Source organism: Miscanthus floridulus, chromosome 16, assembly GCF_019320115.1.
Source record: "Miscanthus floridulus cultivar M001 chromosome 16, ASM1932011v1, whole genome shotgun sequence".
NCBI lineage: Eukaryota > Viridiplantae > Streptophyta > Magnoliopsida > Poales > Poaceae > Miscanthus > Miscanthus floridulus.
The window spans coordinates 26,050,144-26,066,409 of NC_089595.1; the positions used below are offsets into that span (position 1 = coordinate 26,050,144).

General features: G+C 41.0%; 2 protein-coding genes across 2 annotated transcripts; both read right to left on the minus strand.

The window, feature by feature from the left end:
- Positions 1-595: 595 nt before the first annotated feature.
- LOC136512415 (ribosome biogenesis protein NOP53-like) lies at positions 596-5,185 on the minus strand. Its single transcript, XM_066506381.1, has 11 exons — positions 4,848-5,185; positions 4,211-4,389; positions 4,058-4,129; positions 3,792-3,872; positions 3,490-3,600; positions 3,051-3,136; positions 2,228-2,347; positions 2,023-2,145; positions 1,707-1,773; positions 1,563-1,639; positions 596-990 (listed from the first exon to the last, which is right to left on the minus strand). The coding sequence occupies exons 1-11, from the start codon at positions 5,065-5,067 to the stop codon at positions 978-980; spliced, it is 1,149 nt and encodes a 382-aa protein (XP_066362478.1). The 5' UTR covers positions 5,068-5,185; the 3' UTR covers positions 596-977.
- A 734-nt stretch (positions 5,186-5,919) lies between these two features.
- On the minus strand, positions 5,920-16,059 carry LOC136511591 (probable ATP-dependent DNA helicase CHR719). Its single transcript, XM_066505635.1, has 12 exons — positions 15,485-16,059; positions 13,869-14,004; positions 12,037-12,101; positions 11,607-11,801; positions 11,371-11,520; positions 10,400-10,795; positions 9,538-9,797; positions 9,224-9,442; positions 8,180-8,381; positions 7,804-7,957; positions 6,961-7,560; positions 5,920-6,857 (listed from the first exon to the last, which is right to left on the minus strand). Exons 1-12 carry the CDS (start codon positions 15,800-15,802, stop codon positions 6,187-6,189), a joined length of 3,366 nt encoding a protein of 1,121 aa, XP_066361732.1. The 5' UTR covers positions 15,803-16,059; the 3' UTR covers positions 5,920-6,186.
- Positions 16,060-16,266: the final 207 nt, after the last annotated feature.

Here is a 16,266-nt window from a genome sequence, read left to right on the forward strand (position 1 = left end):
CCGCTGGGAGGCATCGGGCGACGACGACGACCCTTCAGTGCTCGTCCACGACGAGGAGAGGGCAACCCCTTACTTCCGGAGATACGCCGATCCCTTCACAGATCCCTTCATGTAGAGATGTTTGTTCCTCGTCCGCAAAGTGGTTACACCAAATGGTAGTGAGCATGGTGGTTGGTTTGTTGTTTGGGAATTGCAACTGAGCAACATGTACAGTGACGTTATAGTTATAGTCGTGCGATAATATGTTGCTTTTAGCTCACAAAAGTAATGTTCAAATCATGTGAAAATTTCCCAATAAAGTAAATGTTAAATCATGTTGTGAAAATTTTCCAATAAACCTCCCCATAGGTAGGGATAAAACAGAGCAGATGGGATCGAAGTAACTTTCCACTTTTCTTTTCCGAATTTTGATTGGATTGGAATACACGGGTGTGGATAATATACCACATCCACCGTTGTTGGATTCGGAAAGTATCCATTCCACTCACCTATGGGATAATATACCGTGTCCACGGGTGTGGATAATTACCCATCATATAAAATTCTTTCCCATATGCCATATCCTTGCCAGTCGGATTCGGAAATTATCCACACAGGTCCGAGCTTGTCTGTACTATTAATAGTTAATAGTGGTATTCATTCTAACCACGCCAGCTCAGGTATACGAGTACATTCCAGATCTTATGAAACTAGCGTCAACAGTGAGATTGTGTAGCAACAGCCCGCATCAACAGAATCAACACAAATAATAAGCCCTCCTACTATCATGAATTCATGTCACCTCCGTTAAGTACTACAACATGCAATGGGAGATGTAAATGCCGTAAAACAAGCTCTTTGCTTATAACAGGGACTTCTCATCGTTATCAATTCTAGTAAAGCCTCTTCAAGTCTTCAATCCCTCTGACTTGCCCTCGATATTGTTGGGGTCAAGGTTAAGATCGCCATATCATCCGTCAAACTGGAACTTGACTTCACTACCGATGTTTGCTGCACATGGATGAGTTTGTAGGTTATATACATCTTATATTACATCTTATATTGTAGCATAAAAGTACAATGTTCTAGACGGGTGAACTCAATCTCAAATTATATGAGAAAAACTTAACACGAAAAAGAAAAGCTTCAGATCCAGAGTGCAACAGATTGACTAACTTTACAAGTTCTTAAGAATTTGCTAACATGACTTCCTAAGGCAATGTTTTTTTAGAAAATAATGATTTGTGGACAACAAACTTAGGTGAATATCAATTGTAAAGGTTTTATTGAAAATGATCATTCAACTTATAGAAAATACAGTTGCTAGATTGACCAGGTGCATAAGACATTACTGCAAACCCCTGGCAAGACACCACTAAAACCATCAGACAGCCATGCAGGATATTGAGTAAGTGTGTACAAGTGGGGCACTACACAAATGACAAAACGAAACAAATGGACACATGCTGAAAGCGATAGTTCGAGAAGGCTATCACAATACGTAAGCCTTCATGTCAGTATGGCATATTCAAAACTAGTAACCCAAAGTCAACAAGTCTTTTGGAGGAAAAACAAAGGCGAACCTTATTCTCTTGCTCGGTGCAAGTATTCCACGTTTCTCAATGCTCTTGTAGCGATCCCTCGCAAGATTACAACACCCCTACACAAATTTTATAGTTAACTATTTCAAAAAAATAGAGAATCAACAAACAAGAAGCAGATGTTACCTTTAGCTTTCTAAGAGAGCCACTAATCTCTTCTGTCAATAGAACTTGAACAGGAGCTGGTTCAAATCTGTTACATTTGGAGTCTTGTGATTATTAATCAATAATCATAAAACTAAAAAAAATCAACACATGTACCAAGGACAATAGCTTGATAAATATTTCTGTGCCACAACATTCCCCATAATCTACCATCATACAACTAAATGTAACTAGTGTGATGATGTGATTTGCAAAGCATCTAGTATATCATAGCCATTTTCATCACGAATGATTATTGGAAAACTAATTAGTTAAACATAGAAACATAGAAATGTACTTGTGTCTGCCCAGACGAGGTGGGCCTGATTTACGCCTCTCCTCTTTAACCACAGTTCGCCGTATGCGCCTCTTCTCCTTTTCCTTGTCCTCTTTAGCTATCTCATCCATTATATTTGGCAAGCTGCAAAAGTAATGACAGAATTCCGGTTTTGCTAAGTACATTTACAGTAACCTCAATGATCCAAGAACATAACCACACCTACCAGTCAATTTCTTTCGAAACATTTTCCATTTTCTTTGCTTCCGCTTCTGCTCTTAACCTCTCCTTCCGGCGAGCTCTTTTGTTCAGTTCTACTCTTGTAACTCTTTTTGTTTTGTTCTTCCTGAAAAGAAATAAACCAAAAAATTTAAATACAATAAGATCTTCAAATATAAATAGGTCACAATAAGAAACATCTTGACTCCAATACTTTTTTGTGAAGGGGATATCTTGAAATTTAAACATTTCCAACAGAATGTTTGGCCAAGAATGCATACGATCCCTCCACAGATCAGATTCCAAAATTTCATGGTCATTCAGAAACTTCAAACGTTAATTCTAAAGTTTAGTTAATCGCTCAAAGAGCATTCCTTGCTTTATGTATAGATCTCCAAAATACTAAATTAACAATTCACTTTGCAGAACATATAAATAACTATGCAAAAGAAAAACTGATATAAATTTTTACAACCATCATTACCATGTCATACCCATGAAAGCTTTGATGATGGATGTGCCATGTACCAAAGTCAAAATTTGGCAGCACAATTACTGTAGCTCATTACCACTGTCCAAGACCATGATATATTTGGGCTAAATAGAAGTCAAACTATTCAACCAAGGGAACCAATATTTTCAAAATTAAGTTCGGACACATGATCACATCCACAGATTTGTCAAAAAAAATTATGTTACTACTATACAGGCTTCTGGTAAACATATTGCAATGCAACCAGCATCCAAGGTGCATTATGTGTGCAGTCTATATTGCCAAAACAATACCAATGTCACATAACGAGGTACTACCATAGATTTTCAGGTCTAACCTTTGTCCAACCAAAGTATCAGCATCCTGATCTCCATCCTCTTCTGCAGCATCTTCATCTCCATCATCAGCATCAAGAAAGAATTTCTGCAAGCCACATGGTTAGTCAAACACTGCACTGAAAAATATTTATCATCACAAAGCACACAGTTTATAAATAAGATGCCAAACAAGCCTTTCAAAGGTAAACATCAGAAGCAACCTGAACATGACAAGAAACACATTTTCATGATATATGTTAATGGACATGCTTTTTACCCTGGTGAATCACTAAAAACATTAATATAAATATGGATTTCTGCATTCCTATGAAAAGAAAATCAACAGATGCAAACCAAATAGGCATGCAGTTAGAATCACAAACAGGGGGCCTCTTCTAGTAGGACAGGGCAATGTCCAAATTGCAAAATAGCCGTATAAGCGTCAGAGATAAAACGTACATCTTCTTCAGTTATAGCTTCGCCAGGAACTATGAGTGGTACAGGTGCTGGCCCCAACTCTTTCATGTACTCTTTACGCTTTTCGTCTGCTACAGCTTGAGCAAGAGAGTCCTACAAATACCAACACAAACCCCATGAGTCAGTTGACTTCACTTTTAACAAAAGCAACAGCAGGGTCCTCCTATTAGGCTGTTACTGTCATCATTGAAAAATATAGGAGTATCTACTAGCAATTTTTAACTACTCAGGAATAGAGTACATTGCCCATATCAGGTACTCTGAAAATAAATGTTAACACATACTTGATGCGCTTCCAATGGAGGATTAAATGAACATCCTGCAGGCTCAACTTCAACAGCAGGAATAACTGATGTAGTAGATCTCTGCCAGTAGAAATACAAAAACACGCATTTAGTTTGACCATATGAAAAATTGCAGATGCCACCAAATTCAGCATTTCAAAAATAGAGATCTCTATGCCATACATAGAACACCATATACTTTGCAAATGCAAATTTACATGCTTTTAGATACAAACAGTAGTGTGTATTAACGAGACTTCCATCACCTTTTTGGCCTTGGAATCACTTTTACCATCCCCAGCCCAGATGTCAAAGTTCTTTACTACAGAATCATCTTCCTGTGGAAAAAAAATAAACAATCTTGTCACTTAGCAAGCAGCACAAATAAACTCAAGATAATCATTTTATGTGGTAGATACCATAAGGACACTTTTCTCTCCCTGTGTCTCCTGCAATTCCTTCTTCTTTGCCTTCTTCTTATCCTTCTTGCTCACCACAGAAGATGGGATTGGCTGCACAAATGGATTCCGCTTCAACAAACTCTCATGGTAAAGAACCTTCTCCCTCTTCTTCTCAATCTTCCTTTTGACAGGAATATCTGAAAACAGTAACCAAAATTGCAGCTATGGCAGGGCATGAATTAGCCCGAAAAGTATTAAGTTATAGATAGAAGATGTGGCAACAGAAATAGTAATCAAGTAGATGTTATTTAAACTCCGATCCTAAGCTACTGTGACAATTACAAAACCACCTAGTTATGAAGATTAAAGGGACCTGGTTAAGTATTACACACAAGGGTCTAGAATTTGAAGATTGCAAGTTATCACAATATCACAACAGATACTGCGCTATTCAGTGGCACAACAGACACATCGATCATACTGAATTCTTTGGATGTGTTACTCTTACAAGTAACGTTTACCATGTTGCATCTTAAAAAGAAATTTAACTTTATCATGTAACTTTATACTCTATCAGAAACTACCTTGATAATTTTGTAACTGAAACCAAGCGGGAGGGGAAGAAGTTAGTGGCGGCGTAAGTGACGGAGGTGACCTTTGGTGGTTGTGTCCGAGGCGCCGGCGGCGGAAGTCGACGCGGAGGCGGCGGGCTTGTCGACAAAGAAGAGTGAGTCGGAAGGAAGGGAAGGGATGGCGGCGGCGCCCGCGTGGGCATCGCGCGTCTGCTTCTCGAAGAAGTCGTCGATGTCGTCGGTGCGGATGTTGGCGCGCCACGCCTTCTTCCCCTTCCGCGAGCCCTTGGACGCCTTCCCCATCGCCGCGGCCGCTCTCCTTCACGCGCGCGCGCGGTGGAGGTCCGCAGGGAAGGGAAGCCGCCGGAAGGGAGGTCTGGGAAGGAGGAGGCGGGGGAGGGAGAGGAGAGACTAGGCGAGGGGTTCTGGTGGGAAGCTAGGGTTTCAGCGGCCTCGGTGGGTCACTGGCAGGTGGGGTCACAAAAATGCTTGTTCCAAAGCAGAATTACAGTTTTACAGAAAATCGTGTCCCTCTCATCAAAAAGTAGTAAATAAATAAATATAAAATGCATTTATATTTTTTTAGTGTTACAAATTCACAATGGACATTTTTGCATATACTCTGACAGACTTTCCTCATTTCCACATGAATTTATATTTTGAGGTAACACTTCCCAAGAAAATTGAATTTTATTGGAAAGAGAGCAATTTTGCATCCAATTTTCACACATTTTGCATAGTTGTTGGCTACAGCTACATCGCATCACAATGAGTTTGTTTTGGCCCCAATAAACATATAAGCCAAGCACAAATTTGACAATAAATTTCTAGTATAATATCTATACCATTCGTCCAAATTATAAGACATTTTAGACGTTTAAGGTACATAGATTTTATTATATATAGACATAGCATATGTGTAGGTGCGTAGTAAAACTTATAGTATCTAGAAAACCAGAACGTCTTACAATTTACAATAGAGAATACTTGTTTTACTCTTCCATTTTGAGGACATGACACCAAAAAGTACCAACGGTTTTGTTCACCAATACACCAATAAAACATGTTCGCCAAATACACCAATAAAACCTGGCCACAAAGTCTTTGATTTAACCCAAAAAAAATATAGGCACTGCATGATAGCAGAACTGAAGTAAGTAACCAACCACCACCGGTTATTTACCAATAAGCAACCCCCAATTTCGGTTTGATGTGTAACGAAATTAATATTTAAAGGAGTTACAAATTCATGCCAACAAGTCCATACAGTATACTATAGTAATAGTAATCCTAATAAAGTTCATAAGCTTGAAGGTACTTCTCAGTCGTAGTAGTAGACCTGGTACCTAGTCTACGGGGTACTCCAATGTTGAAGGACTCCAAACAAACAGGTAAAGGCCATAACATTCATGTATGCTGACATTAGAATGATGGGCGCCCTTTCGAGTCCGACGACGAACTGAAGTGGCTTGACCTTCTTCTTCCAAGGGTATTCCATGTGAAGCTGTTTCCCTTCTGTAAGCCGCTAGTAATGACTTCGTCTTCGCCATCATCTTCAGTCTCGTCCTTGCTGTATGATGAAACTCCAGCCCTTCCTTTGTCAGGTGTCCACGTTGGGTTGCTTGCACCATCTGCGCTGTTTTCTACAGACCTAGGCCTTTTCCTCCTTTCACTAAACTCAACTTGGATGTCAGATGAGTAAGCAGTCCTCTTCGGCCTTGGAGTCACCTTTGGAACGTCTTCAAATCCCTCATCAGATTTCATCCACTGATCACCAAAAGAGTCCGAATAGACAACCTCCTTTCTACGTCGCTTCGCACCAACTATTATATTCTGGAATTCATCTGCCACAGTTCTCTTGGGTAAATCATTATTGTTGGCAAACACCCAATCTGGAACCTCATTCCCATCCATAAGTCTAGATTTGTAGTTTTCTCTAAGCCTCCTTTCTTCATCCATCTTCTCAAACAACCAGAATTCTTCATCAGTTCGCGCAGCCAAACGATTTATCTCACGCTCACTGGGGATATCTGTTCCCAGCGAGCTTGTCCCCCTCCTGAGGATCTCCTGCAGCAATGCTCGTCTGTCCTGTGCTGTAGTGGGAATGAACATGAAAATATGTCATGAGTTTCAGTACAAAGTCTACACGTAGTAGGCAAAAATTAAATAAATAGGAATTAGAGTATTCAAACTCACCTGTGGAAGTTGTGTTAAACAACCCAGCCTGGATAACTTTTGCATCAATACCCATCTTTTGTTTTGCACGGTCCAGGATCTCTTCTTCAATCGAGCCAACACTAACAAGAACAAATACACGCACTTCATTCTTCTGCCCTATACGATGGGCACGGTCTTCAGCTTGTTGGTCCATTTGAGGGTTCCAGTCGCTATCAAAGATAATGACAGTGTCCGCCGTCTGCAAGTTCAACCCAAGGCCTCCAGCACGTGTGCTGAGGAGAAACATGAAATATTCTGAATCCTTCTTATTAAAATCTGCCAGTAACCTCCCTCGTTCCTCAGTCTTCGTGGATCCATCAAGCCTCATGTACTTGAAATTGTACATTTGCAAATATACTTCTAAAACATCAAGCAGTTTCGTCATTTGGGAGAAAAGTAGAACCCTGTGACCAGCTCTCTGCAGTTTTGGAAGTAGACGATCAAGCAATTCAAACTTCCCTGATGCTCTAACAATTTCCTCCCGCTGGTACATGTTATAGTGCTCTACAAATAGGTAGGGGTGGTTGCAACATTTCCTAAGTTGCATTGACAGATTTTGCAGAGTCTTTGATCTGAGCCCTGCACACACACACAAATATAACAATAGGCACATTACTAACACAAACACAAGGAAAAGGAAGTGCAAGACTAACACAACAATAAGGTAATGTAAAAAATAAACTAGCAATACAGATAAATCCAAATTGCAGTAACATTAAAGTAGCTTTATACTCCATCAAGGTCTGGAAAAGAATTACAAATTTTATTTCACTCAGAAATTAATTCTCTAGAGGGGAAAGGATTAGTAATACTAGGACATACCAGATCCTAGTGCAACCTTTTCCCTGCTTGTGACTTGTTCGTAGTATGCTTTTTGCCAAGCAGACATGTCACACTTGAGAATTACTTGTGTTTTCACAGGGAGATATTTTTCCACTTCATCTTTCTTCCTCCTCAGCAAAAATGGACGCAAGACCTGGGCAAAAAGAAAGGGAGCAACAAATAAATCTGTTCCCACATATAAAATTGACCATCAGCTTTCTTTGCATCCGTTATGTGCTACCAACTCACATTCTCACTACATGGTTGCAGTCAACCAAAAGTATGAGGATGCAAGTGGAGGATCATGTGGCAACATCTGAGGGGGTTAAAAGAATTGAATAACTGGAGGGCGTATATCAGAGGCAGCATTACTCACTTGATGCAAACGATGTATGATTAGTAGCTGTTCCTCATCATTAAGACTAACATCACATGCAAATGGTGCATTAAACCATTCCTCAAAATTCTGAGATGAATTAAAAATATTGGGCAGAATAAAGTTAAGCAAAGACCACAGTTCTTGTAGGCTATTTTGGATTGGAGTGCCAGTTAAAAGTAGTCTGCGGCGGATCTGATATCTGTAAATCAAGTATCAGCAATCTGTAAGTATTATTGCCAAATGGCCCAAATAAACTAATTTGCTGTCTTTAAGGAAAAAAATAAGTAGGTTAATAGCAATCGCTAAATGAATGAAGAATAGACAAGGTAAAATGGAAAAATGAGAGTAAGCAACTAGCGATGGCAAGAGAATAGTAATGAAAAATGAATAAAAAATAGCATCTCAATCATATCAGTTACACTCCCACAAAAACTTTGTTCGTATATATTTGGTAAATTTGGTATAATACCTAATAGAATGATTATCATTAAAGCTGGTAATTTGATTATCATTAAAGCTGGTAATTCATCACATAATTTATATAATATACAATATCATGGCAATTCAATACTTTTTTAGACCACAACTTAACCAATTATGAGCCAGCACCAAACACTACTTGATCAATATAAAGACTTGTTTACAGTGTTCCCATTATTTTTTACTATCAAGGATAACCTTCTTCAGAAAAGGCAGAAGGTATGTCAATGTGATAACCTGCCAAGACAAGGCATTTAAGATCCATCTGTGAATCTGTGAAATGCTGCAAGGTCTAGAGCCATTGTCACCACATATGAACAAAAGTTATGTGGAAGCTGTCTGACAAAACTAGTTTAATGATTGATCAAGAAGATTCACAGGGTTCTGCAGCCTAGTACTAAATATGAAACTTGAAGCTATTCAGTTGCTGGTCTTTCAACTGTCAATGTGTCAACTATCAAAAAGCCATTACTGGCAATCAGAGCCTCATACAATAATTAAGTGCATACATGTCATCCAAAGCCTTAAGACAGTAAAAAGGATTATGAATAAAGTGTATACCCCGAAACTAGTGTGCGAGCAAGAGCGCATTCATGATTTTTCAGACGATGGCCTTCATCAACAATCAAATAATGCCAGTGAACTTTCTTTAGGAACTTCTTATCTTTCAGTATCAAGTCATAATGCGTGAGCAAAACATTAAATTGCAATCCATCAAAATTCTTTTCCCTTAAAAGCTTCCTCTCTTCTGGACGACCATCATACAGAATTGCCCCAATGCTGCAACAGATAAAACCATGTTGACTTAGGGTGGCTCTGGTATATAGTGCAATGGAATGTACTCGCAAAATTTTTATCATACAGTGAAACATTACCTGGGAGCCCATGTTTTGAATTCATTAGACCAATTTGGTAATACTGCTTTTGGAGCAATTATTAAGTGTGGTCCTGCAACCTCCTTCTTTTCCAACAGATAAGCGATCAAAGCTATGGTCTGAATTGTTTTACCCAGACCCATTTCATCAGCCAGAATGCCATTCAAATTGTTGTTAAACAAAGAAAGCATCCATTGGAGACCCTCCAGTTGATATGACCTCAATTCCCCACCTTCAAGAGCTGATGGTTGTTCTGTTACCTGTAAATGCAAAGAACACAAGAGAAACATTAGAGTTGCTACTTCACCAGAAGTACACAGGATCACAGATTACACTATGATTTTGCAAAAAAAAAAAGGGCAAAGGTCAAATTAATGAACAAAGGAGCATAAATTCAACTGAGGAGACAAATGGAATCAATTAGCACTTGAAGTTTTCTATTGTTAGACCTTTGGAGTGAAATATCACAAATTTTAAAACCAGAAAGGAACAATCAAGATCAGTCACAGAATCTTAATAGCATTCATCTTTATACTACCCCCCCCCCCCCCACACACACACACATTACATGAGGCAGCAATTGTGGGCAGTTGGATCCTACAGAAGCAAGAATTCAAATAAATCAGCACATTATCTACTGTAGCAATGCTCCCCCTGCTGTATTACCTGAATAACATTACCTACTATCATAAGGCATACAGCTGAAGCAAGCACCAGTGCATCGCAAGAGAACACAAAAGCTGTTCGATAATTACGGATATGGTCACAAAAGTGCATTCATTCTAAAAACTGTCAAAGCCAACACAACCAACAATCTGTCAAGCAATAAGTTCAATATATAGCTAGTGAAACTTTGCTATACCTTTTCTTCAATGGAATGGACAGTAAAATCAAGTCTACGACCTGCATTGAATTTACTTTCATCTGCAGGGCCAGCAAAGTCTGCATCATCATCTGAAGGAGACTCCCCAGGTGATTCACTCTTGACACCTGAGATTTGAGAACAATCCTCAGACTCTGACCCTTTTGGCACTTCACTCCCTTCTGGCTGACTAACATGCTCAGCATCTTTTTGTCGCTGTACAGCTTTTCCAATTCCTTCAAGAAGCTCATTTGTTTTGTCGAGGAGCATTTTCAGACGTTCGTTCTTGCTCTCCTCGACCATCTTCATATATGCTTCTTGATCACCAATTTTCAGAAGATTCAACCTACTTTTCTCTTGCCGTGAGATACGTTGGCGTGCCCGAACATGCCATGCCTACAATTGGCAAGTGAAAAAGGCTCTCAAGCTTGGCACATCCAGAACATGAGTATCTATAGGATAAAATCATATTACACAGGAATGTGGTTTACTGTGGAAAAAATGCAACGATGTGCTAACAAAGTAGAAATTAGAAAACAAGATGGTGCACATACTTTCTAAATATTTCAATGTTGTTCTCAAGATTAAATATTAATTATGTTGAAATTTGCACCTTCCATAATCACAAATGGCAAGCTATAGTTTACTGATGAGGTTAGACAGATAGCTGGTTTAGAATGCGGGCCTTAGCCTTGTGGATGTGAAGGACATAGGACCATGCCGCATCTATAGATTGATTTGGTGTTAGGCAAGGATCTCTGTGATTGGTGCTATTTCTATAAACCAAAACCCTAGAGCATCCTTTGCCTATGTAATCCTGTACTCTATTCCCTCAATCAATCTATTATTTGCCGCCTATTATCCTAGCTAGAACATTTCAGATAGATAAACAGATACAGTCAAAAACAACTAGGTGATGCCTACAGAATATTGTTTGAATTTCAAAAATAGACAGTTCTAACAAACCATACCTGAACTCCATCATTCCGCTGCTTTCTTTGCTTGAATGTAGTAGCTAACTGCACCTGGTGTTCCCTAGAAGCATTTAGAATTTCTGCAAAGAACTTCCTCTTCCTGATATCTGCCTGATTTTTTTCTTCCTCTTCGAGTCTCAACATCCTCTAAAGTTCGAAAGCACCAAACATTGGGATCATGGTTTCAACTAAATGTAAACTGCAAAAAATATACGAAGAAATATTGCACAAACCTCTGTAAATCTCTTTTTGCGGTGAACATCATCAGCATCCATTGAAAGGATATCTCCTATTCCATACATGGATAAAGGATACCGTATCCGCATCAGCCCCCAATCAAAAAGTTGCCTCTCTGGATATGTACATTTCTTGTGTAGCCAATATTCTGCACTGATATCGGATCGCACTTTCTTCTGCAAATCTAACAACTGCACAATATATGAATAATCAGCAAGAATTGATGTCGCATATCACCACTTATGGGCATGTAAAAATCATGTGGCAAATGAATAATGCAAGCATAGCGATAAATAACCCATATATTTCAGATTGTATCATTTGTTGGTAGTAATCTATACATTCATGGTTAAAAATAAATATCAAATGAACAGCCAGTAAGAACAAAGTAATCTCTGCTTCTATATACTGCATTACTGATTTTACCTTTAGCCCATACAATTCAAGCAAACACTTCATTTGCAAGTCTTCACCCCTAGTAGAAGGTAATCCTGGCAACAAAAAAGAAATGGGTGATGATGTAGCAGCAGAGAGACAAAACCGATATCCAACAACTAAAGTTCTTTAAAGAAGGCAAGAAATAAAGAAGCTTTAAAGGCAGCTGCAAGGAAAATAAATGCAAACACGTGTGAAACTGTATTTTCCATATGATCAACATTCAATAACAAGTGGATATCATCTATTGTACAATCAAATAAGAAAATGTAATCCTAAATTGCAGTTCCTAGCAGAACAGTGGTTCGCTGGGTTCATGGTACGGGGTTCATGATTTGTGGTTCACCGCTTCATAAAAGTAAGGTTCATAGCGCCTCGTAGGGGTATGCCTCTTTGGGTTCATGATTCAGAATTTGTGGTATGGTCATAGAAACTCCCTCTGTTCCGTTATACAAGGCGTGGGAAGGGAGTTTGCAGATACCAAGACGTCCTCCGTCGCGCGTGCAAACGTATTAACTCACCGGCGAACGACGCTGCACTCATTGCTCGCATGTGAAAATAGGAACGCAACAGCGAGCATCCACGTCTTTATTAATGGACCAAAGGGGTCATTCCCATGCATCCGACGCTTTGGTGCTAGGCCTCCATGCATGCATGCGACGCTTCGGCTCTTTGGAGTAATTAGCTGGCTCCTTGGCACTCGAGCCCGCCTACTAATACAGCCGAAGCCAAAAACGCGCGCACACCTTCTATAACGGAACGGAGGGAGTATATAAGTAAGCAACAACCACAAAGATCTCCCCAAGACACCAAAAAATGGAAAGCTTATTTAGAGGAATCAATTAAAGAGTTTGGAGAATATAAACTGGAAAAAAAGATGTGCACCAGCAGATGTTGGCTGGTCCAGCCCAACCAAGCCACCACGCATTCTCCTAATCTGCCCTAGCATGCTCTGTTCACTCCCCCACACAGCACACAGCCATCTCGTGGAATGGCGATACAGCAAAAAAAAATCCAGCGCAAGGGAGATGGAATGACAAAGGATGCTGCAATGGGGACACGTCTTTGACTCTGAAGGCGTGAAGCAGCACCATGGCAACTAGTGGTGAAGCTAGGTACACTGTTGTGGGTGCCAATGCACCTACAAAAAATTTGAATACCAGTGAATAGGGTCAAATTTTCACCATGGTTGCGGATCAAGTTCACACATCTACAAGGTAAGCGCACCCCCTCCAGTTTACTCTAGCTTCGCCACTGATGGCAACCTCAATCTATTGGAGAAAGGCAGTGGAGGTGCAAGCATCCCTCTCTCATCCATGATCTACCGCAACAAACCTTAGTGCGCAGCAGCGGGAATCAGATCTTGGCATCTGTCTTAAATTTTGATTCGGCAAGGGGAGTGCACAGCCTGCCAACTCAGGACGAATCCGAACGGATCGGACACCACGATTTGGTCCACGCAACGCAACCTGAATCGCAGCACGTGGCCTCTTTAAATGATTCCTATAACTATGGTTTTCACCTTCCCAAAGTTCCATTATGCATTCTTTTTTACCAAAGTCAAACTTAGCAACTGAGCTGGGACCAAGGTGGTCACAAGACCAAAAGAAGGCTTAGAACCTATGCCAAACCAAGAACCATCACAGGCATTAGACTTAGTTCAGTTGACATGGAAGACTAAAAACAAAAATACCCAGCCAACACAACCAGGTTTTATAAGACCATAAAAACGAATTTGGGAAATGAAAGCTCAGAAATGTGTTTCTTAAAACTAATGTGACCTGGAGAATTAGACAGCTAACAGAGTATCAAAAATATAAGACCTTCAAGTTCAGCTAGCCGATGCTGGATGGATGCATTGAATCGCCCTTCTTTTAGAGCTGCCAACTCTGAGTAGGATATTGGTGCTTTTTTATTCTTATATATTGCATCTTCAAGCTCTTCAATCAAGGAGCCCCCCTGTAAGGTAACAGCTTTAGTCTCAGTGAAAACATAAGAGGATAAGATCATTCAGAAGCTATTTCAGAGAAAGCACTTCACGTCAACCAAACCAAAAGGAGGTAAAGTACCCAATTATCACAATGACAATATTTATTAAGGTTACATCAGAAACAATATGGCAAATACCGCAACACGTAATGACGATGGGCACTTTTTATCATTGTTTCAGTGAGTAATCAAATTCTAAACCAGAATACATTTTTAAGAAAAGGAAAACTGGTTAAGTCAAGCCATCCACCAAGGGCAAATGGGAACTGATAATTTATCCCTAGTCAAACTTCATCTGATGTATAGATTAGTTATTACTAAAACAACACCCTATTCTTCCATTCACAACAGATCAAGCTTCAGAGAGCACAAACTCCAGTCACCACAAATTCTTCAAATAGCGTCTGCAATCTCAGACGTCTCTAAAGATTTCAGAGCATACATGTTGATCAGATGCCACTTTGTCCCCTCATGGTAACAAAAGGGGGATGAATAATCCCATCACAGTTCCCAGCTAACTAAACAGTGATGATTTCGAATACCACCTAAGTGAGATCCAACAGATAACACTTCAAAGTTCAACAAATGTATATTGCTGTTGGAGAAAAAAAATGCAACACAAAATCCAATGCCAAGAGAAGTAAAGCAACCCGCATTCCCAACAATTTGTCGTATCAATAGCTAAAGGTTATAAAGTTGTACGGACATGTTATTAATTAGTTATAAATTCAAGAATATGTGCATAATAAAAAACAAGAACCAAAAGGAAAACCTGGCCTACCAGAGCACAGATGACACCCAAGAGAACAAAAACTATAGCATGCCATGCTTATTTCAGCATATATATAAATAAATAAACCATACCACATTAGCAAAGAATAAAATACAAATTTACGACAAAAGGATATACAGAATTATGTATTTTCTAAAGTGAGCAATATATTGCTGGTTCCAACACAGCATCAGAAGCGCGTAGAATTTCAATCAACTGGGAAATATAAATGCTCGATCCTACATTATCCAACAGAGTTGCCTCATCTGGATCTCAAACAGGCAAGTGTATTAGAAACCTTGTCCCTTGTAGCATAATCAGGCAATTATGTCCAAATAAAATATTTCACCTAATGAATATGAAGACCCCTAACAGGTAAATTTGCAGAACCTCATACAAGCGCGTCAGCCACCAAATACTAACCATCAAAGCTACTAATGCAAGGGAGCAACCAATTGCAACCAAAAACAACGCTCAGGTGCAGTTCACAATTCCCAGCACGAAGCTCGCTCGAATCTAGAAATACTAGCAAATATTACAAGCCAAATCACGACGAATTCCGCAACCCGTAACAAGCTGGGCCCCAACAGCGCGACACCAATCCAACACACAGCCCAGGAGCACCCGAACACAAGGACGAAAATCCCCACACAAACCAGAAGAACCACCCACACGCACCTTGGTCGTCGCACCGTCAGCGGGGTCCTCCTTGGCCTCCGCGACCCCATCCGCGGCCGCCATCTCCTCATCCCCTTCCTTCTCCGCTTCCCGCACCTCCCCCTCCTCCTCCTCTTCCTCCTCCTCCTCGTCACCGGCACCCCCATCGTGGTAGATGGACGAGACAGCGCGCAGGACGTCGGGGGGCAGCGGCAGGTTGCGGGAGAGGAGGTTGAGCGCGCCGATGAGCGTCCGGGCCTGCTCAACCGCGCCGCCCGCCTCCTCCACGGCGGCGGGGGGCGCCACCGCCGCTGCAGCAGCGTCCACGGACGCCGCCATCGCTAGGGTTTCGCCCCGCGCCGCCTCCGCGGGGCGAGACGGCGTCGGCGTCGGCGCTTTCCCCGGCGGGTTCGAATCGGCGCGCGGCAAACGGTCCGCGGGGTTTTGAGCGGGGTTTGATTGATGGGGCGGGGCGTTTTCGCGCCGGCCTTGTGTCAGGGGAAGCCGAAGCTTCGATCGATCGGGGGGAGACGGGCGGGCGCCGCGGATGCCTCCTGGCCTGCGCAGCGGATGGGGAAATTTGGTGATTTCTTTTTTATTATTGTTGATTTTTTATAACAGCGTCCGGGCCTCGGGGTATATATTGGGTCGGGTTGCGCGTGGACGGGTGGGATCCGATTTGGCGGTTGGGTGTGGATCGGGTGGTGTGCAGTTGGTATGGGCTGGGCCTTAGCCGGGAAGGCCGGCCTGTAAACGAACCTGACCAGACTCAGCCCATTTACGAAATGGCTTGGGCAATGAAC

Bases quoted from the DNA above. Each gene is read 5' to 3' on its own strand.
- LOC136512415 (XM_066506381.1), bottom strand. From the start codon at position 5,067: ATGGGGAAGGCGTCCAAGGGCTCGCGGAAGGGGAAGAAGGCGTGGCGC. The intron at 4,130-4,210 runs GTATCTACCACA...TTTTTTCCACAG, and splicing joins GAGAGAAAAGTGTCCTTATG to GAAGATGATTCTGTAGTAAA. The intron at 3,601-3,791 runs GTATGTGTTAAC...TGGTATTTGTAG, and splicing joins CTCCATTGGAAGCGCATCAA to GACTCTCTTGCTCAAGCTGT.
- LOC136511591 (XM_066505635.1), bottom strand. From the start codon at position 15,802: ATGGCGGCGTCCGTGGACGCTGCTGCAGCGGCGGTGGCGCCCCCCGCC. The intron at 12,102-13,868 runs GTCTTATATTTT...TTTTGTTGCCAG, and splicing joins TCGGCTAGCTGAACTTGAAG to GATTACCTTCTACTAGGGGT. The intron at 11,521-11,606 runs GTTTGTGCAATA...TTCGAACTTTAG, and splicing joins GCAAAAAGAGATTTACAGAG to AGGATGTTGAGACTCGAAGA.